The sequence below is a fragment of the Diplotaxodon limnothrissa genome, linkage group LG20, assembly GCF_057381915.1.
Source record: "Diplotaxodon limnothrissa isolate DT_005_m linkage group LG20, D_limnothrissa_male_GT1.1, whole genome shotgun sequence".
NCBI classification, from domain to species: Eukaryota; Metazoa; Chordata; class Actinopteri; order Cichliformes; family Cichlidae; genus Diplotaxodon; species Diplotaxodon limnothrissa.
The window spans coordinates 23,997,069-24,019,743 of record NC_140615.1 but is presented as its reverse complement, the minus strand read 5'-3'; the positions used below and the strand labels follow the sequence as shown (position 1 = coordinate 24,019,743).

Here is a 22,675-nt window from a genome sequence, read left to right as displayed (position 1 = left end):
TTGTATATGTTGTATTGTATATATTTTTCAAATAAATACAGCAGTCTGGTGAAACGTTACTGTCAAAGTGCTCACTAAATCACAACAATATGACCAGAGAAAATTCAATGTGGAACGCTTCATGACTTTATGGGATTATTCCCAGAACTTTTTGATTGCACCTTACGTGCTGAATGAATCAACTCTCTATTTACCTCCTCTCCAAAAATCTTATGATCCAAATAAAAACAACCACAGGGCATCAATCAGTCACCAATGCACATGCAGAGCCTGTGCATTAAAAAATATGTTTTTTTGTGTGAATAAAAATAAATTTTTTGAAGAAGGGATTGCTGTATTGTTGATATGTACCAGGATGTTTGCAACCCCCTTAACCATCAAAATGAGACCCCCCTCCCCCCTTTGGATCTGTTTAATTCAGTTGAAGAATCATCTGAAGAAAATGCTATAGTTTGTGTGTAGTCATTTCCCATGTGACCAACATCATCATATATGTTCCTATTAAAACATTTTTGGTGTATATCCTGATATTAATTGATACTTTCTTTAAGTTTGTTCACAAGACAGAAATATGAGTCACTCTAAAACAGGCATTTCATAATGCCCTGACACAGTGGCATGTGACTGACCTGTGCTCTGCTTCATGCAGCCTCCTTTGTAATGTGAAAGTGTAGGTGCGTCTCCTAGCCAGGCCAGGCCAGGCCAAGCAGGGCAAGGGAAGAAGGAGGGCTTGAGTTAAAAAAAAAAGTCCCAGGGAGAGTCGTCGGTGCTGGATTGTGGGGAGGGAGATGAGGTTCAGGTTACAGCCTGACAGGGGGTCTGGGGGAAGGACTGGTATTTTGGAATATACGAAGATCCATACAAGGCACAGTGACATAAAACCGCGGTGCCTGCACTGACACAGTGGGTGCAGAGTGCCAGCTGGGGCCCCGTGGTGGATTCCACTTAGATTTTGGAGGGTTTGACTGCATGGTGCCATAAGTCTCCGGGAACACACTTAACATACCACTGACTGAAAGCCTGGTCTCCTCCATCCCTTTATTTCTCACCCAAGCTCTTGCATGTCTAATTTTTAGACATGTTCAGCTTTGTGGACTCAAGGACTGTTCTGCTACTTGTAGCATCCCAAGTTGTTTTACTATCCGTGGTCAGATGTCAGGAAGAGGATGACCGTAAGTTGCAGTATTTTTCTTTTGCACTTCCTTATTTATAATTGAATTGTAATTCTGATTCCATCACCAGTCTTTTCTGTTTCTATCTTTGTAGATCTAGAAAATCCAATGAAAGTTGTCTGTTTTCACAAAAAGAACTGTGGATACATGTTTCTGTTTCTATGTACACTTTTTAGACAATTTTTTCAAAGCAGTAATTAAATGTTATTGATGCTGTCTGCTTGTAAAATATCTCCCCAACGAAGTTAATAGATTTTTTTTCAGTAGATAGGTAAGGTTGACAAGGTGCATCTGTGTGGGATGGAGGACCAGGTGAACAAGTGCCTGTTTGTCCTCACCTGGGTCCTACAACTCAGCCTTTCATGCTCTGTTTGATTACTTTGTAGTGAAAGTTTTTAGCAAAAAAATTAAGAAAAAGAAAAGCTAATAATACAGCATCTAGCAGCTGTTTTTTTTTTCTAGTATTGAGCAGAAACACTTTGGTAACAACACTTAGCAAATAAAAAACTAAGTTTACTTTTTCTTAAGGACTTGTAGAAATAAACCTTCCCCACAGATTTTGGCCGGAGCAGTCTAAGATTTTTTTCCACTATGTTAAGTGACAGTGCCAGACAGTGCCTGACCCCAGACTAGCAGGCTCAAAGGGTAGCAGGACAGTGTGCACAGCAAGGAGTCAACAGATGATGGACATATAGGTGTATTTATAGCAAGACAAATTTCACTGTAACTGTTTTTATTTCGACATCTTCTTGTTTTAATAGCTTTTGCTTTAATTCCAAAGTTTCATTTTTTACAATTTAGTTCAGGAGGTTTCATTAGCAAGTAGCCAGACTAATCAATCCTGACTTAAACATTCATGTTACATATATATGCTATATATATACATATATATAAGTATCACTTTGACAAATAGACCTAAAACACAGATAGCAGGAGTTAGTAGGCCCAGTTCTAAGCTGTATAAGCTGCATGATCGAAACAAATCACCCATTCTTAATTCCCCAGCGTGTTTGCCCTGGCGCTTAACATAACTATGGGATCCAGATGGAGAAATGTAGAAGGACCCTCTGTTTACTTAAAGCAGCAGCGTGTCAATTGGGCATGCTGTCCCTATAAGAGAGGGTCATTCATTCGAGCAGCAGAGCAGGCCTGCAGGTTAAATATGCTCAGCCAGTGATGTGAAATGCCTCAATCAGGGCTTCAAACATAACGGCTAACTGTGGCTTGTGTTTACATTGCACTTTACGCTGCTATTACGATAACTTAGAGGCATTTCTTTACATACATTGTGTGTTAAATTGAAAACTCGTGAATTACTGTTGTGCTCCACAGCTACTGATTTACAACAGTGTGTTTTGGGGTCAAATCAGCACTTGTTCATCTGTAACAAAGGAGCAAGTCTTCTCACTCCACTTTTTTTTAAATCACTAAAGCACATATTTTTTAATCCAGTTTTGACATTTTTTTAATGGTCAACCACCCAGTGTTACAGTGTTCAGAGTTTTTGTTTGCAACCAAATAACTTTTTTTTTTTTGCTTCTTCCATCTACGCCTATACTCAATAATCCCTCCTCTTCTGCTGTTACTCCTCCCACTTCCTTGCCTTGCCCCTCGATCCCTAACATCCTCTTATCCTTGTCTTAAACCAATTATTTTTTTTAAACATCTATTATGCCAACTCACAACATTGTTCAAATGCTGTTACCTCCCCCTGTCTAATTCTCTCTTGAACCCTCTTATTGCTCCTATTTCTGCTTTGCCACCTGACCCCTGCTGGCCACCACAGAGGAGTCAGGGGGTTGCATCCAGGATGGCCAGCTGTATAATGATAAGGATGTGTGGAAGCCAGAGCCGTGTCGTATCTGTGTGTGTGACAGCGGAGCAGTTCTGTGTGATGAGATAATCTGCGAGGAGATCAAAGAGTGTGCCAACCCTATCATCCCATCTGGAGAGTGCTGTCCCATCTGCCCTGCTGATACCAGTGCCCCCTTTGGTTGTAATTTATTTATTCACATACCCATAAATAAATTACTCTTTTAGCTTGCACTCATCTCTTTCCTGGCTAACACTTTTGAATGGGGAACTGCCACTGGATCCAAATAGTCTGCCTGATCAGGACTAGAGTGGTTACTGATTTGTGGCCAAGAGCAGCTACAATTTCTAGTTTTATAATTTCTATTTTTTTTATAAATTTTGACATTTCTAAAAAGAAAAAGAAATCAGTTGCCAGCCAATGTTCCCTGTTCCAGAGTGACTTTTTTTTTTAGATGGTTTTATAGAAACTAGATAAGCAACATGATCAGGATTTTTTGCAGTCCCAGTGAAAGTCTTTTCATGTGGGATTTGAATCCTGTCATGTGCTTTCTGATCCACACTTAAACCAGCAGAGACACTTCTGCTCAATTTAACACAAAGCTGGGATGAAGTCCTCATATTGTGCAAGAACTCAATGATTCATTTGACCCATTTTGAGGCTTTCTACAAATTTCAATAGTCTCTTGAAGGTCTTTCCAACCTTTCATGTCAAAATGACTGTAAATATGTGTTTCCTCAAAGTTTCAAGTTTTTGTGAGCAGCTGCTGTACTCCAGCACTGTCTTCAAAAATCTGCTGTTAAATTCATATTGTGATCAAGATGTTGAAAGACAGAATATTTATGATTTTGTAGAATTGCTTCTTCTTTTGCTAAAAAGTTTGGGAATGTAATGGGCCTCTTGGGCTCTAATGTTTAAGGTCCTTTCCAGATTGGTTACAAATTTGCTATAAAAAAAAAATACAAAATTTGACAATACAATGTAAGATATACATCTTAAAACAAACACACTAACAGCAGTTGCCCTTCTTTATTAAATAAGCTCACTTTTTTTTCTATTATTTACATTTTGCATGATTGAGTCTAAACCTTCATTTCTTAGTCTGAGCTTGTTTCTGCTTCATCTCTTGCATCAGTAATATAATCTGGATGGGTTTTATGCGTTTGGGTTTGGTAAATGTTATTTGATCACTTCAGCATCTTTGGATTTCCTTACAGGTCTCCTTTCTAAGAATCACAGAGTAGCTTTTAAATCAATCATATGTTTGAAATCTCACTTCAAGGTATAACTTTTAATAATGCTCTTTCTTTCCTCTTGTTCCTCCTTCTGCATCATCAGAAACAATTGGTGCTAAGGTGAGTCAGTGATCTCCAGCAACTTATGCACAGAAATTATATTTCCTTTGTAGTTGTGGTGCAGTGAACTGTCAGACGACTCATACAGTTTGATTCTTTTATCATTCAGGGCCAGAAAGGAGAACCAGGAGACATTGCAGATGTAAGTATGGACGCTCATGGATATAAAACTGCTAAATAAAGCTTTAAATAATTGTTGTTACAGTTCCTCTTAGATAATTCTACCTGACCAAACAAACATTTTGGGCATCTTTTGTTCACTTTTATTTGAATGGAATTACAGGATTTAAATATCTGATCAACTGTCCATCTATGTTCATTATGTTCAGCCTAAAAGAAAATCACGTTTTTATCACTGGTTCTATCTTTTATAACCCACTTTTGCTTGTACTTTCAATGTGTTTTCCCTTAAAAAATGTGGCAAAGTTTCTAATGTTTCTCATGAGTGAGAAACTCTGAGAAACTGTGAATGTTTCTGACTTTCTATTAAATGAGGAAAAATCCTGCATTCCTGGGACATAATGAACCCAATCAAATCCTCTTAGATCTTCTCAGCAACTTTCCTCCAAGTGCACATGTCAGAAGAAAAAAGCCAGCCAAATTAGAGGTTAAAGGAGGTGGTGGTCATACAAAAACTTGTCCTGTCAAATCAAATCCTTTTAATGTTCACCTCCTACAAAGCTGGAATGTTTTCTAATTTTAGGAAGTTCAAACTAGTACAAAATCACCGGTTACGACACCAATGTAGAGTCAGTTATGAAAACAGCCTCAAAAACATTTTTGTCTCTCTGTAGGTTGTAGGACCAAGAGGACCACCAGGCCCTATGGTAAATATCAAAGATTTGGCTATGTTCTCCATATTTATATGCTTCACAACAACGTGACCTTTCTTCTGAATAGGACGTTCAGCAGTTTTGTGAATGCTACTGAGGCTTTTATGTTTGTTTCTGTAGGGCCCCCCAGGTGAGCAGGGACTACGAGGGGAAGCTGGCGCTAAAGGTGATAAGGTAAGAAACAACAAAATGTGTGCAAAAAAAATCCCTTTTACCAATCTTTCAGCACTGGGTCCTTAGATACTGGGTGAAGCAGCATTATCAGAACTAGGAGAATGGCCTGTAGAGTTTGCACTTATCTTATTACTACTCATGTAAAATCTTTATTTATTTGGATGCAGCAGGTGGATGAAGTCACACAGATGACAGTTTTTGTAAAATCTGCTTTATTGCTTATTTTGGTAACTCCTTTTCCTTCCCTACTCTCATTTGTGTAGGGAAATCCTGGACCTCGAGGAAGAGATGGTGAGCCTGGAACCCCCGGAAACCCCGGCCCACCTGGCCCACCTGGACCTCCAGGACTTGGAGGGGTGAGAATAAGGACTGTAAAATATGGCATATGCAAAATTTGAGCAATAGCTGCTTTTTTGCAACACTTTATTGTTAATGTGTAAATCTTTTATGAAGCTTCTATTTGGCTGCACTTAACTTGTTACAAGAGCGCAAAACAGGCCACACAATTTATAATGCATGAAAGTAGAAAGAGGAAAAAAGAGGTAAAAGTCACAAAGAGGTGAACAGACAAACAAACAGGTGGGCACACTGACACCTGTTTTTGAAGCAAGATGAGTGAAAAATAGAGTGACGGTAACAGGTGTAAACCCCCATTCATGGCACAGATGTACCATTCACATTACTATTTGTGGCTCACTTTGCTTAGGCAGATAAACTGACTCTTGGTCTATTTTGTGTGTTTACAGAACTTTGCTGCTCAGATGGCTCAGGGTTTTGATGAGAAGGCTGGAGGAGCTCAAATGGGTGTGATGCAGGGACCAATGGTATGTATCGCTGGGTGCATCTAACAGGGTGACTGTACTGTATGTTTACAGTTTCATCGTGAGAAAAAATGTGAAAATTTTTTGTTGCAAATATTCATCTGGTCTGCAAATCACTGCTGAAAATAATTACTGAAAAATAACCAATACCTCACTCAGATTGCTGCAGTGCTGCCACCTTGTGCCTCAATAATTTCATCCCAACAGAGAGCCTTACTATAACCTTTTAAAATCCTGCTTTCTGAACTGAATGCTGAATCTGCACACAAATAGAAATAGATTATAAAAATAGCATGTGGGAATGAATTTGCCTCAGTGGACACATCACATAAAATAATGAAATCTTTCTATGAAAGGTTTTGAACTGGATACCAGTCTTTAACCTCAAATATTTTTCTTAGCTGGGACAAGGTTTAAATTTGACTTTACTCTTACTAGTTCTGAATGGTTAATGTGTAACTGGTGAAACCTTTATTTACTCAGGACACCTGTATTCATTTGGTAAATTTGTTCCACTACTTGTTAAAATAAATGATGCCAGACTGATGTTCTCTGTATTTGTTGTGTTTCTTTTGTAGGGTCCTATGGGTCCACGGGGTCCTCCTGGGCCTAGCGGAGCTCCTGTAAGTACTCTGATCACAGCCCAAATCATTATATGATTGGGTTTTATAATCAAATAGCTTATTTGAACACATTTCTAATGCTTTGCATTATCATCTGTTACAATAGGGGCCACAAGGTTTCCAAGGGTCCCCCGGAGAGGCTGGAGAGCCCGGTCCCGCTGTAAGTATCAGTATCAATCCCAGAATGGATCTGTATGCCTTACAAACGAGCTGAGCTGCATATGAGGTGTAAATCTTGGGGTTTGCCAACAACACATACACTGTCAAAAACAATACTGATTATAAATGTCATGATTGTTCATTGTAAAAAAAAAAAAAAAAGATCTCTATTATTTGCTCAAAATTTAATACCAAATTGATGGCCTTAATGGCACTTTAAGGCAGAGATATATTTTACATAACATATGAATTTTTGTCTTTATATGTTGATTGTCAGTATTAATGCTCTTGCTTTGCGTTGATACAGGGACCTATGGGACCTCGTGGACCACCTGGACCTTCTGGAAAACCAGGAAGTGATGTAAGTCATATTCATAGCAAAATTCAAAACTCTTAAAATACATGCAGATTTATATATATATATATATATATATATATATATATATATATATATATATATATATATATATATATATATATATATATATATATATATAGATAGATAGATAGATAGATAGATATAGACATATACATATATGACCTTCTTAGATGGTCAGACCACATTTTTATTTGGAAAAAAACAGGGATAGCTCAGTAGGTAGAGTGGTTGCCCCATGATCGGAAGGTCGGGGGTTCGATTCCCCTTAACAGCTACCCTGGGGTACCCCTGAGCAAGGTACCGTCCCTACACACTGCTCCCCGGGCGCCCAATGGCTGCCCACTGCTTCACTGAGTGAATGGGTTAAATGCAGAGAGCAATTTCCCCACGGGGCTCAATAAAGTACAATAAAGTACACACTTTCTTCTTCAATAAAGTACACACCTCCATAATGTACTTCAGTTATACACTCCATGTGCCACCAGGGGGCACTGTGTATCTCCAAAAATTACCAACGAACATGGTGACTTCACAATACACAGCCTTCAAACACAGAACAGTGAAGGGCCATTGCAGCTACATCTTATCTTGCAGCTACAACGCTTCAGCATGTAATCCTGAATTTTGCTGCTGGTTTTTAGGGTGAATCTGGCAAACCTGGCAAACCTGGTGAGCGTGGACCGGCAGGGCCTCAGGTGAGCAAATAATAATTATTCAAATATTTTTTACTTCATACTTAAATCAAAAAAAAAACTTTAATCTATTGCTGCATGATTGTTTTTATTTCAGGGAGCTCGTGGATTCCCTGGAACTCCTGGACTTCCTGGCATCAAAGGACACAGAGTGAGTGTTTCAGTTCAGTCACATGTTTCGCAAAACTCTGGCTGCTCATTGATTGCATGTGGTGACTGACTGATGTCTGAGTCCTGATTATGAGCTTTCTTTGTAGGGTCACCCTGGTTTAGATGGAGCTAAAGGAGAGACTGGTGCAGCAGGAGCTAAGGTAAGGTCATCTTTTGTGACAGTGTGGGTTTTCCAGAAATAACACTTTTTCAGCTTACTTCTGCTATTTTGTGCTTACTCATGGTAATTTTGTTCCTTTCAGGGTGAGGCTGGTGCTCCTGGAGAGAACGGTGCCCCTGGACCCATGGTGAGTTGCCACCATCGCTTTTTCTAGTCTGCGATGCTCTGAACTTTCTGACAACATCAGTAAATTTGCATAGCATATTAGGCTCCAGCAATAAAATAAATAATGAAGATATTTATATATAAATCATTCTTTTATAGGGTCCACGTGGTCTGCCTGGTGAGAGAGGACGTCCTGGAGCTGCTGGAGCCGCAGTAAGTAACATTTCCGCAGCTGCTTAAGGCTATTCAACAGGAATTTATTTCTCATTTGCTATTTATTATGGTTTTGAATCTTTTATTAGATCATAACACTGTGATGAACCAAACTAAATTGACCTGTCTTTGCTATCCTTAGGGTGCCCGAGGAAATGATGGCTTGCCTGGCCCTGCCGGTCCACCTGTATGTATCATAGTCACCGCTATGTGGCCATTTCGTGCTGTTGATTTTTCTTTAATCTGTTGCCTTTGATCTGATGATTCTTTTTTTATTTCTCTACAGGGACCAGTGGGTCCTGCTGGAGCTCCTGGTTTTCCAGGATCCCCAGGAGCAAAGGTTTTTACAGAACATATCATCCAGGAAACATTTGCTGTTGAAGAGCTTGTGTATTAAAATAAAACAGAAAAAAAGACTTACAAGAGCCACTACATCAGTCTTTGTTCACTCTGGTTGTAGGACACTAAATTCCAGTTTTCCACAACACTGTATGTTTAGTTATTGTTATTTTTTCATAGACAAATATACAACTATGTCAAACTTCTCTTTTTGCTAAAGAAGATAAACTGGCCTTCAAATTCTTTTTAAATTTAGTTGACTTATTTTGAATAACTCTCATAGACAATGAAACAGCAGTATTATATTCAGCTCTATGGCAGGGAGGCACCAATACACAGCTCAAAGAAATCTACAACCAATACAGTTTTACTATGTTAATGATAAATTTGTTGTGCCTTTTTTAGGGAGAAGCTGGTCCTACTGGCGGCCGTGGCCCTGAAGGATCCCAGGGGCCACGTGGAGAGGCTGGTACCCCAGGATCGCCCGGACCTGCTGGAGCATCGGTTTGTTTGCCTTCACTGTTCATAAACATTCAGACTTTGATTTTGATTCATTTTCATTGGTTGATCAGGTTGTTGTTAATATAATGCTTCTTGTTCTATGCAGGGTAACCCTGGTACTGATGGTATTCCCGGAGCTAAAGGATCTGCTGTAGGTTTACACTTTTGTTAGTGGTTTTGATGCCTTTCTTTAGGTTAAATTTTATTCAATAAATATTTCTCTTCATTCTGATATTTGATTATTCCTTTCAATGAAGGGTGCTCCTGGTATTGCTGGTGCTCCTGGATTCCCCGGCCCCCGTGGCCCACCTGGACCTCAGGGAGCAACAGGACCTCTAGGGCCCAAAGGACAGGCTGTAAGTCAGCTGAGATAGTCTGAAGTTATGCTAAATTTAAATATTTTGTAATGTTGTGATTATTTATTATTGTGGCTGCCTTCTTTTCTTGTGTTGTTCAGGGAGACCCAGGTCTTCCTGGATTCAAAGGTGAAGCTGGACCGAAGGGAGAGCTTGTGAGTTTCAGTTTTTTGTGATCATAAATATACATGACCACATAAAAATTTTATGTGGAATTACTCCCTAGAGTAGATTCACTGAAATATCTTTATCTTTTCCAGGGCCCTATTGGTCCTCTAGGTCCCCCTGGCCCTCCAGGGGAAGAAGGAAAGAGAGGTGCCAGGGGAGAGCCTGGGGGCGCTGGACCAATTGGACCTCCCGGAGAGAGAGTAAGTGATCAGGACATGCATTACATGTTACTGGTCACATCTGACTAAAAACAAGGGTAAACATGGTTACTGTATTCACAGTCTAATCAAATATATCTTGATTTCTGTGATTCCTCCCAGGGAGCCCCTGGAAACCGCGGTTTCCCTGGACAGGATGGTCTTGCTGGTGCAAAGGTTGGTGCCTGCAAAATGAGATCTTTTGAAAAGTTATAATCATTTTATCTCAGTGATACCACAGCATGACAGTGCTGCATGAGAAAGATACTACAACAAGTGATTTTTCTATAACATATTTAAAGTTTACACCTTTGGTCTTTTCTTCTTCAGGGTGTCCCTGGAGACCGTGGTGTTCCTGGTGCTTCTGGGGCTAAAGGCGCTACTGGAGAACCTGGACGCACAGGAGAGTCTGGTCTCCCTGGAGCCAGAGTGAGTCTTGCAACTTTATGCAGTGTTGCACATTTTTATGGTTTTTGTAGGATGTTTACTGTGGCAGGTTTTTTATGACTGATTTGATTTTGATTTGAATGGAGCTGACAGTCTCTGTTGCTTGTGCCTTTCACGCAGGGTCTTACTGGTCGTCCTGGAGATGCTGGTCCCCAAGGCAAAGTTGGACCTGCTGTAAGTACAATATTAATTACAATTACATTAAATGTGATTTATAGATTTACTTCCATGAAATTTGAAATTAAAATAATAGAGCAGCTGATCCTGTTCTAAAAAATACAAGCTTTGCCTTCAGTAGGGTTACTAACACCATGATCTACAGTTTCATTGTTGCTTTATGGAAATCATAAAGATTAAACAGAGCAAAATGCTTACAACCTTCTGCTGCCTGTTTAGACTTAAGAAGAATTTTTCATGGCTGGTGCAATAATCCTCAGAGTAAAATCATAATAACATCCAGGTTTTAGCTTCCAGGCTAATACCTTCTGATTTACAGTGTTTATCCGTAATTTTGACAGGGTACCCCTGGTGATGATGGCCGCCCTGGCCCACCTGGTCCTCAGGGAGCCCGTGGTCAGCCAGGAGTGATGGGATTCCCTGGACCAAAGGGAGCCAATGTAAGAGTCTGAAGGTTTCTATAACAACAGACAAGCGGCACTTCCACATCTTATGATGCTGTTCTTATCCCTTTGATCCCCAGTGCTAAAGAAACTTCCTACAGTTTATAGTGTATGATTTCTCTTTGACAGGGTGAGCCTGGAAAGCCTGGAGAGAAGGGACTGGTGGGTCGCCCAGGTCTGAGAGTAAGTATAGCTCTCCATAAGTGCTTAACCATCATTAATTTCTCTCTCTAGGTCCTTTTTCCTAACTAAAGTGCTCTTAATTAGGGTCTGCCCGGAAAAGATGGAGAGACTGGTCCTGCTGGCCCTAATGGGCCTGCTGTAAGTATTCTGTATAATAACATGTTTTGAGACACTTTTATAGCCAGCAAACAGACTTTTATGTTTGATTGATCAAATGTGTTTGCGTTTATCATCTTAGGGACCTGCTGGAGAGAGAGGAGAACAAGGATCTCCTGGACCTCCTGGCTTCCAGGTGAGATAATTTTCTGACCCATCCCATCATATGACTTTTGGTAAAACCTAAACATGTGCACAATGTCCGTGCCTTAAACATTAGAAGCTTTAGTAATTATGAGTTTCAGCAAGTATTTAAGCTAAAGAAGGATCACCTTTTATGGATTTCGACATCACATCTTTCAAAGACACCTCAGAATCATGTATTATAAAAAACTTACAGATAATATTCTAGTCCATGCTTACTGATGGCATTTCAATAACTATTTTGCTATTATGGGCAGGGTCTACCTGGACCATCTGGTGCCCCGGGAGAAGCTGGAAAATCTGGAGAGCCGGTGAGGTTTTACTCTATCCAAATAATTTGTTGCACCTGCACTTCTCTGTTTTCTGACAAACATGTCAACAACAGTGTATTCTACAGTACATGTGACGCTGCCTACATGCAAAATACATTCAATGGGAAACTTTCTGCTAAAATAACACAAAATGGCTTATTAAATGCCAAAACACTCGAAAAACAGATGTTGTTAATTTGTTTTATTAAGTATTGTAATGTTTTATTTAGGCTGTTTTTATAGTGTATAATTCAGTTTTTACAGTTAAGTGGCTGCTGTAACAACTTTTTCATGGATAAATATTCTCTTTATTTAAAAACCAGAGTGGTCTATGTGATCATTGGTCCTCTATTTATCGAGGTAAAAATCTAATTGAGATTAAAATGTCATTTCCAAGAAAGACCTGGCATCCTGGCAGCATCATCTTTAATTACGTAGCATTTTTAAATTTTAACGTGAACACGTAAAACTCGTTCTGTTGTCAGGTTTTAAGTGTTAAAACAAAAAAACAAACAAACAAAAAATGATATAGTTTGTCCTTTCTGCAGGGTCTTCCTGGAGAGGGTGGAGCTCCTGGTGCTGTTGGACCCAGAGTGAGTTTCCACTAATTATGTGTATCATATGTGTACATAGAACTAAAGTTTGCTGTTGGTTTCATACATGTAATCTTTTTGTTTTGTCTTTGCTGAGCTATTCCTTATATGCTTTGCTTCTCTTCTTATCCAATATCGCTCTGTCTTATTACAGGGCGAACGTGGTTTCCCTGGTGAGAGAGGTGGTGCAGGAACCCAGGGTCTTCAGGGACCTCGTGGACTTCCTGGAACACCAGGCAGCGATGGACCCAAGGTCAGTGGATGACTCAGACTAATTTCTGGTTGCAGGTTCAAGATTCTTAACTGCTCTTCTCAGATGCAGATGAATACCCACAATAACATCATCTGCTGATATTTTTATTATTCATGCCCATAGTCAATGTTCAGGTTAAAAAAAAACCCCACACAAATCTGTGCTGACTACATTTAAGGTTGTGACTCCAGAACAACATAATGTCATTGCTGTCACCTGTCTAGTCTCTACTATTTGCCTGACAGCCTCATAGCACCAACTAGACTGACAAAAGCTTTGTCACAACCCACATCAAACCAGGATGTGTCACTTTTACGTCACAGTTTCTACTCAGCTAAACAAAAGAGATATGATCTCCTGATTAGTCAAATTTGAATGTGCTGACGTGCAGATTTTCTTACCTTTGAACGTACTAACACCGTCTGTTCCTCCATATTTTCCAGTCTTGGTGTGATGGTATCACATTATACGTTTTCTTATCTAACTCTCAGCAAGTAACACAGTAAGCACTTTTCTCAAAACATCAACTTTTCTCTACATGAAATAAGAAGAATTAAATAAAAAAAAAAAATTAAAAATCAAGTCTGTTGAATTTCAGGTGGAAATGTTTAACATCTGCAGCCTTGGTCAACTTGTTTTCTGCAGCACAATATAATTTGAACGACTGAGACTTTTCCAGATGTTTTTTAATCTAAGGAGCTTGGAAAGTTTTATTTAATTTTTTTTTTCATAACATCATCAAATAGAGAGGAAAGATGAAAGATTTGGATTGACAAGTGCTCTCCTAATTGTGGTCCATCTTGCTTTTATCAGGGAGCTATTGGACCAGCTGGCTCTCCTGGAACCCAGGGACCCCCAGGCCTGCAAGGTATGCCAGGAGAGAGAGGAGCTGCTGGTATCACAGGACCCAAGGGAGACAGAGTGAGTGATAGATTCTTTATTTTCACTTTGTGAATTGCTCTCTAAGTTAAAATGTAGCTTACAGTAGTAGTGCATAAAGTAGTGTAAAAAAAATACTGCACTGTAAATATTGCATTCTGTTCTGTATGATTAAAACAAAGCTTATCTTTTTGCCCACAGGGTGACAATGGTGGAAAAGGAACTGAGGGTGCTCCTGGAAAGGATGGTGCTAGAGTGAGTTCAAAAATATCTTTGATCTCTTCTTATGTTTGATACATCTTTACAGTTTAAACCCTGTAAATCATTCATCAAACAAGTGTAACATTCAGTGACACCTACACTATGTTCTAATGTGTTTCCTCCTCTCTCCTCTTTCTTAGGGTTTGACTGGTCCTATTGGTCCTCCTGGCCCAGCTGGACCCAATGGTGCCAAGGTAAGAATAATCCTTTGCTTTGTTATGTGAATAAACAGTGGTTTAAATTAGAATTTATATTGTATTATTAACCATTTTAGTTGTTTGAATGATAGTTTCTCTTTTATCCAGGGTGAGACTGGACCTACTGGGCCTCTTGGTGTTAGTGGTGCTCGTGGTGCTCCTGTAAGTACTTTTTCTTGAGTTTAAGTATCAGTATCAGTAGCACAGAACAAGTATACATCAGACTGATCAGGTCTGATACAGAGGCCTGGGTTTATAATATTAGAGCTCTTTCTCAATAAAAATTCTACTCTTCTAGAGAAGAGCACCAATAATAATGGATTGGATTTATATAGCGCTTTTCAAGGCACCCAAAGCGCTTTACAATACCACTATTCATTCACTCTCACATTTACACACTGGTGGAGGCAAGCTACAGTTGTAGCCACAGCTGCCCTGGGGCAGACTGACAGAAGCGAGGCTGCCATATCGCGCCATCGGCCCCTCTGGCCAACACCAGTAGGCAAGTAGGGTAAAGTGTCTTGCCCAGGGACACAACGACCAGGACAGAGAGCCCAGGGATCGAACCGGCGACCTTCCGGTTACAGATGCGATTACCAACCCCCTGAGCCACGGTCGCCCTATTATTATAATAATTACCATCATTATAATAAGATAATGGGTGGATCAGGATGCAGGATTGCACATCAGAATAACTAAGCATCATCCTTCTTGTGCTCACAGGGTGACCGTGGTGAGGTTGGTCCTCCTGGGCCTGCTGGTTTTGCTGGACCTCCTGTAAGTAGAGTCCCCATAATTCATTCTTTACATATGGAATTTAAAAAAAACATTTATTGATGTTCAGCTTCTATCTTTTTCTGATGAATATATTTAGGGTGCTGATGGTCAGCCTGGTGCTAAGGGAGAGCTTGGTGAGCGTGGACAGAAAGGAGAGTCTGGTTCTCATGGACCTCAGGGACCATCTGGTGCTCCTGGACCTGTGGTAGGTATTTAAACCAAAAATTAAGTCATGGAACTTGTTACTATGTATCTACTATCTGTCGAATCGAATTACATAGTGAAAGAAATACATTGCACAGTGTTGCACAAACACTTTTACACTATTTTAGAGCAGGGTAAGTTTTCATGACGGAGTAGCAATTTATGAAGCCTATATATGTGACTGGGCCAAACAGAAAAACATTGCATGTGAAATACTTTTAGTCAGTGCTTGTATGGTAGTTTCCATTTGTCACTTTTGTCACTTTTTTAAAAGTTATTCTACTGTGACATAAACATGATCATTCCCCTTTTTCAGGGACCTACCGGTGTATCTGGAGCTAAAGGAGCACGTGGCGCTCAGGGACCTCCTGTAAGTAACTCCTACATGTCATACAGTGCATATATATTTATATATATGTGTGTGTGTGTGTATGTGTGTGTGGCACATTTGGGTTTTTTGGGGTCATAAACAAGAAGTAAAACTTAAAAAAATATGAAATCATTAAAGCTCCCAAGGTTTTAACTTGGCTTTTCAATCATAAATCAATCATTCAAAGGTTTTCAATGCTATCAATATTGAAAAAAAAATCAACCTGACAAAATTAGTTTTCTCTACATGCCATCTTGGACACAAAAAAGACACATTTTAGATAAGTTCAGTTAGATCTTTAGTAACATCCCGTAGCAACAGATACACATATAATAATAAGACAAACACAAAACAAAGCAAATTGAAAAAAAAGTCTAGTAAGTTGTGATTGAAACTTCCTAAGATGGAAAATTTTGAACTCTAAAATATTCTTAATAAGTTTTTATTAACAATCAGAGTTTGCTGGGAACATATGAATATTTATAGCAGTTACTCTTTATCTTTGTGCAGTCTAAAGCGTGAGCCTGAGGGCCAGATTGCTGTGTGAGAGCACAGTTTGATTTTAAACATTTCTGTCAAACAGATCAAATAGGCTTCTTTGTTTGTTTCCTATAATCTTCTCTCTGGTGAGACAATTTTGGGGGCTGCTGCAGCTGCTGCCTGCTGTGAATAAACATCAGATCAATAGAAGATTATAAAACAAAAACTGCAGCCTTAAATTTAAAAGTGATAAAAAAAAAACTATTTTTTGGCCTAATGATAAAGTTTAAGAAATCAATCGGTTTTACGTGAAAAACTTTCTAACTACCAACAGAGATGTGCAAATGTCTTTGATATCCAGGCCATAAACATAATTCCTATTCAGTGTTGAGATGAGCGTATAGACTCCATCAAGTAAATATCCAGTTTGTATAAGAACTAAATCAAGTTAAATGAAGAGTATTTGCAAAACACACTGGACTTTACTGAGGACTCTGAAAAGCCACCCATCCATCCATCCATCCACCCATCTATCCATCCATCCATCCATCCATCCACCCATCTATCCATCCATCCATCCACCCATCTATCCATCCATCCATCCATCCATCCATCCATCCATCTTCTGAACCTATGGGGTCTATCCCAGCTGTCACTGGGCAAAAACAGCAAGACAGACCTTCAATTATACTCACAGTGACCTACAGCCAATGTAGAATCACCAGTTAACCTAAAAGGCACATTTTTGGACTGTGGGAGGTGGGCAGTTTGAGTGCCCAGAGAAAACCAACACAGGTACAGATAGACCATGCAAGGCTTGTTCTGCGTATACTTGTACCACCTATACCACTGCACCACTGCTGCCTGCCTCTGAAAATGAAGCATGACATTTCCTCTGAAGGGAAATATGGCTCAGCCATTTCTCTGTTTACTATTACATTTAGACCCTCAATCAATCAATCAATCAATCAATCAATCAATCAATCAATCAATCAATCAATCAATCAATCAATCAATCAATCAAAAACACAAATAAAAAAAACCCTACAAAAAACTAAACAAAAAGAAGTTTGTGACTCCCTGTTATGGTTGATGATGGTGGCATGGTTTTTGGTCTTTGGGTTCCTTTAAATTGAACTTGCCTGATCACCAACCATGCCATCAAAACATGAAATGAAGGGAAGTCACTCAAATGGATATTGTTATGCCCTTTCAGCAGCATCCCAAAGAACCAATCCCAGAGTCCACTTGAGCTGTTTTGTTGGTCTGTGATGAACTGAATTCTACTCAGATACGATGCCTACATCTAATATCTATTTTTTACGTTAACTTTTCATCTGTCTGCCGCCAATACATTACATATATATACTGCCATGGAAATAAATGCCATGAAGCTCCCAGGAGACAGTTTTCGTGCTGATTTTAATGCAAGATGAAGTTTAGAACAAATTATTCAATCAACAGAGTAATGGTGACTTGTACACACCATGTGCCTGCAACTTTTCATGGTCTGCAGTTTGATGGCTTAGTTGCTGTTCCTAAATCTTTCTATTTTTACAATAATACCACTTAACCACAGTTAATTGTGGAATATCTAGAACAGAAGAAATTTCACAGACTGGTTTGTTGCAGCCGTGGCATCCCATTTCAGAACCACACCCAAATTCAGTTTGCTCATTATAACGACCGAAGGCAAACTGGGTGGTTTGGTGGTTGATTTTATAAAACTTTGGCAATGGAAATGAAATGGAAGCTCCTGTTAAATGTTTACTATCAAATACTTAATACATCATAAGAATTAGGAGAATGTTCTCAACCAATAAATCTTAACATTTTAGAAAAATTCAAATTTAGGATTACCATATTAGAACAGGTCAGTGGGCCAGGACAAATTCATGTTTATTGATCTCTTTCTCCTTGACAGGGTACCACAGGTTTCCCTGGTGCTGCTGGCAGAGTTGGACTTTCTGGTCCTAATGTAGGTATTTTGTCAATAATAAGCTGCACAAAGAAATTAGTCTCTTTTTGTTTGTAGATTATGTGTATTTTTGCTCTTACTCAGTGAAATTCTGTCTTTTCAAAGGGTAACCCTGGCCCTGTTGGTCCTCCTGGCCCCGCTGGTAAAGATGGACCAAAGGGTGTTCGTGGTGATGCCGGCCCTTCAGGAAGACCAGGAGATGCTGGGCTTCGCGGACCACCAGGCCTACAGGGAGAGAAAGGAGAGCCTGGAGAGGAAGGGAAGCCTGTGAGTTTATTTTTGCACTTCACAGGAAACCATAAGTACCCGACACTGAAGCCAACATCCAGTCTGAATCACCTGCAATATTTGCCAGATATTGACTGTATTTCATGACTCAGTCATCTCTGTCTTGACTCTATAGGGTACTGAAGGGCCCTCGGGTCCCCAGGGTTTGGCTGGCTCCCGTGGTATTGTTGGTTTGCCTGGGCAGCGTGGAGAGAGAGGCTTCGCTGGTCTTCCTGGACCTTCTGTGAGTGCTTTGGCTTGCACACAAAACGTTTAGCTATGTTTATCCTTCACGTAAACTGTGTGAAAAACTGACGCTGGTCTAATTTTGTAAATCTGGATGTACATTTTTCCAGAATTACAGCTATGGTTGGTTTTATTTAAGACTTGTCTTAAACTTGTCAAAGATAAAACCTTGTTATTTGCAGTACATTCAAATAAAGTGTGAGCTTTCTGATAACATAGTTGATTTTCAAAGTCAGAGGATTATTTTGGGCCTTCAATGTCAAATGCTAGATTGAAAGATAAAAATATATCCTGTGTGTGTAGGGAGAGCCTGGTAAACAGGGTGCTACTGGTTCTGCTGGTGACCGCGGACCTCCTGGACCAGTTGGGCCTCCTGGACTTAGTGGACCTTCTGGGGAGCCTGGTAGAGAGGTCAGGAACTGAACTTCAATAACAACAAAATAGCAATATTTACAATGCAGGAAATAATACAGTCATCTTCATCTATCAAATCAATGCACGTTAAATAACAAAAAACATGCTTTTATTTCTCAGGGTACCCCTGGATCAGATGGACCCCCTGGTAGGGATGGTTCTCCTGGACTCAAGGTAATGGACGTCATCCTCACTGAAATACACTAAATCAATTTAGCAACTCATTGTTTAAAAGACTTTTCAATGCTCGTTAACATAAATTGTTTTTAACCTGCATCAACACCTTCCGTTCATTTGCAGGGAGAGCGAGGTAACACCGGTCCTGCTGGCGCTCCCGGAGCTCCTGGCCGCCCTGGTTCCCCTGGCCCTGTAGGACCCCTGGGCAAGCAGGGAGACAGAGGAGATGCTGTAAGTATCACAAAACAACGTAAGAACCCCAAGCACAATGTAATTTTAAATGGCACCCACACCTATTATTTCCTTTTTAGGGTACTCAAGGACCTGCAGGACCCCCAGGACCAGCTGGAGCTAGAGGAACGGCTGTAAGTATCATTAAATCAAAATGTATTTTATCATTAAGTTGTTGTTTTTTTTTTAGTTTCTGATTTTATTTGATTAAAACTGCCACATGTACAAATCCATGAATGTTAAAAGGTGAATCTTTACTTCAGGGACCTCAAGGACCACGTGGAGACAAAGGAGAAGCTGGAGAGGCTGGAGAGAGGGGGCAGAAGGGACACCGTGGCTTCACTGGTCTGCAGGGTCTTTCCGGACCCCCTGTAAGCACTTTAATACACATCTAATAGTTCATCCATTCGGTGCCGCTTTCCGTCTTTCTCCTGATCTGTTATCATCTTTGTCCCAATAGGGCCCCTCTGGAGATTCTGGACCTGCCGGACCTGCAGGACCAAGCGGCGCTAAGGTGAGCAAACGAAGCAGAAGAGATGAAAAACTATATTTCCATCCTGCACCTTTAACACAGAAACTATATGATGGTAATGAAGGGCACAGGTTAGCATTTTTGTAATTCTCCAATCACCTAGAAGAAGATGGGGACAGGAAAGGCCGTGTGCTTTAATTACCCACCGCTGTGATAAGATGGGCAGCTGAGGCATTTTGTAATTACTCTCTGTGAGGAAAAGTGGCAGACAGACAGGGGGGACTGTGATTTGTGAAACCCACTCCCACTGAGATCCGAAATGGGCTTCAATCTCTGTTCTTGATAAGCTAAGCACTGAGCATGATAAGAAAAATGAAGGGAAATGTCACCATACAAATATTCTTCATGCATAATAAGGCAAAGGGTCTGAGGGTAATAGAGAGAAACTGCTGGTGCATTTGATTTCCTTTATCAGATTCTCTTATCCAGACTTCACTGTGGATCTGAAGAAATAACAAAGTTTTACACTTTGAAAAAAAAAGCCCAAGCTCACTTAATGAAACTGCTTTTCATCCTCTCGTTCTGTAGGGACCCCCTGGACCAGCCGGACCTGCTGGCAAAGATGGAACTAATGGACAGCCCGGCCCCATTGGACCTCCTGGACCACGTGGACGCTCTGGAGAATCTGGTCCTGCTGTATGTAACATGTCACGAGAATAATAATCTACAACCAAATGAGTCTGTATGCTATTCTATTTCAGTCAGGTCTCATTTCTTGCTTTTGCCTTCTTCCAGGGTCCTCCTGGTAATCCCGGACCACCTGGTCCTCCCGGGCCACCTGGCCCTGGCATCGACATGTCTGCTTTTGCTGGCCTGGGTCAGGTGGAGAAGGGCCCCGATCCTCTCAGGTACATGAGGGCCGATGAGGCATCCAGCTCTGTGAGGCAGCATGACATTGAGGTCGATTCAACACTAAAGTCCATCATCAACCAGATTGATAACCTGCGAAGCCCTGACGGCTCACAGAAGAATCCCGCTCGCACCTGCAGAGACCTCAAACTGTGCCATCCTGAGTGGAAGAGCGGTAAGAAAACCAGACACTAAGGTCTGACCATATATCATGTATCATACGGTATAGGATCCCTGATTGCGACTCCATATTTTTATTATTTGGCTAAAGTAGAGTAACTTTGCACGATTCTCAATTTAAAATCATTGTTTTTTATTTTATACTGAGCCTCTCAGTCCATCCATATCTGAAACAAGCTGTTTTCCTTTCCTTCCTCTTCCTTTAAACCACTGTTCTTGTCATTGGCTGCCCCTGGCAAACAGGTAAGTAGGGCTTCTGGGCCTTCAGCTAGAGCTGTGTGCCTGAGATGATAACAAAAAACCACGGGAAATGATCCACAACTGTAACAATGACAGATATAACAGAAAATAAGGAAAAGCATAATAGGGTGGCCTTTAAGTGAAAACCCAGACTGCATGAACAGGTGTTATGCTGTTCGTGTAAAATCCTTTCAGTCCTTGTATTCCTAGATCGCAGCGCTGCATTTGGGTCGGTGTCTCTATACTCAAACACACATTCTGTCTGTTTTGTTATCAGTATGAGAGAAAGAGCTCAATTTGTGGCTTTCTTTTACCTTCAGTTCACCCCCCACTGCACCCGCCCAAATCATTAGTGACACTAATGGCTTAGTGTGTCAGGACAACTTGTTCTGCCTGAATAGGGACAAGAAGCAGCAGACCTTGATAAATCCTTCACACCAAGACGGGAGCAAATCTGCTTTTCATACTTTTTATGTATACTCTTTGATGGACCATTCATATTACAGCATTGCTCCTGAAAATGTCATAAGCCTGGCTTTAAAATCCTGCTGCATCACTCTTCTTTATGATAATTAACTTTTCTTCTTCAGATATGAGCAGTTGAACAGGCTAAATCTTACATTTAGTGATTAGGATTCTCCTCATTAACTCAACTGTCTCATTTTCTCAGGTGAGTACTGGGTTGATCCTAACATTGGCAGCACGGCTGATGCCATCAAGGTCTTCTGTAACATGGAGACCGGAGAGACCTGTGTCTATCCAAGCATCGCCAAGGTACCAAAGAAGAACTGGTGGACGAGCAAGAGCAAGGAACGCAAACACGTCTGGTTCGGAGAGACAATGAATGGAGGATTCCATGTGAGTGCACACATACATCATTAGTGAACATCAAACTCCTCTTAAAGAGTCTAATGTACAAGCTGCTAACTCTCCCACCTGTTGTCTGATTCCACAGTTCAACTACGCTCAGGATGGCATTGCTGGCGTCGCTGCCAGCGTCCAGCTGACCTTCTTGAGGCTTCTGTCCAATGAAGCATCCCAGAACGTCACTTACCACTGCAAGAACAGCATTGCCTACCTGGACCAGGCCACCGGCAACCTGAAGAAGGCTCTGCTGCTACAGGGTTACAATGAGGTGGAGATCCGTGCAGAGGGCAACAGTCGGTTCACTTACAATGTGTTGGAGGATGGCTGCAAGGTGAGTGTGGGAAAAGGACTGAGAAAATAACTGTTAATTCAAATCATGTTAGAAATTTTACTATGCAGTAAGGCTGAACTGTAACACATTCCTTTGGTCTCACTCAACAGACACATACAGGCCAGTGGGGCAAGACTGTCTTTGAGTATAAAACACAGAAAACCTCCCGTCTGCCAATCACGGACATTGCTCCTTTGGACATCGGAGGAGCAGATCAGGAGTTCGGAGTGGATGTAGGCCCTGTCTGCTTTATCTAA

The 22,675-nt window shown here is 40.6% G+C and overlaps 1 protein-coding gene across 4 annotated transcripts; it reads left to right on the top strand.

The window, feature by feature from the left end:
• Positions 1-1,078: 1,078 nt before the first annotated feature.
• On the top strand, positions 1,079-22,675 carry col2a1a (collagen, type II, alpha 1a). Of its 4 annotated transcripts, none has more exons than XM_085344544.1 (54): positions 1,079-1,172; positions 2,959-3,153; positions 4,324-4,340; positions 4,450-4,482; positions 5,135-5,167; positions 5,294-5,347; positions 5,611-5,703; positions 6,094-6,171; positions 6,747-6,791; positions 6,898-6,951; positions 7,258-7,311; positions 7,971-8,024; positions 8,119-8,172; positions 8,279-8,332; positions 8,435-8,479; positions 8,617-8,670; positions 8,813-8,857; positions 8,957-9,010; positions 9,415-9,513; positions 9,617-9,661; positions 9,768-9,866; positions 9,968-10,021; positions 10,127-10,234; positions 10,355-10,408; positions 10,562-10,660; positions 10,799-10,852; positions 11,197-11,295; positions 11,428-11,481; positions 11,566-11,619; positions 11,720-11,773; positions 12,039-12,092; positions 12,641-12,685; positions 12,840-12,938; positions 13,752-13,859; positions 14,019-14,072; positions 14,219-14,272; positions 14,384-14,437; positions 14,999-15,052; positions 15,150-15,257; positions 15,573-15,626; positions 18,031-18,084; positions 18,190-18,351; positions 18,488-18,595; positions 18,901-19,008; positions 19,132-19,185; positions 19,312-19,419; positions 19,500-19,553; positions 19,683-19,790; positions 19,880-19,933; positions 20,480-20,587; positions 20,687-20,975; positions 21,891-22,078; positions 22,176-22,418; positions 22,529-22,675. In XM_085344544.1, exons 1-54 carry the CDS (start codon positions 1,079-1,081, stop codon positions 22,673-22,675), a joined length of 4,452 nt encoding a protein of 1,483 aa, XP_085200670.1. The 4 variants fall into 4 exon arrangements, with proteins under 4 accessions (XP_085200670.1, XP_085200669.1, XP_085200668.1 ...); XM_085344543.1 differs by lacking the exon at positions 4,324-4,340 and adding an exon at positions 3,396-3,422 and having other exon boundaries at positions 2,959-3,155; XM_085344542.1 differs by having other exon boundaries at positions 2,959-3,165.

Bases quoted from the DNA above. Each gene is read 5' to 3' on its own strand.
- col2a1a (XM_085344543.1), top strand. From the start codon at position 1,079: ATGTTCAGCTTTGTGGACTCAAGGACTGTTCTGCTACTTGTAGCATCC. The intron at 3,423-4,449 runs GTGACTTTTTTT...TTTATCATTCAG, and splicing joins CCAATGTTCCCTGTTCCAGA to GGCCAGAAAGGAGAACCAGG. The intron at 9,662-9,767 runs GTAGGTTTACAC...CTTTCAATGAAG, and splicing joins CCGGAGCTAAAGGATCTGCT to GGTGCTCCTGGTATTGCTGG.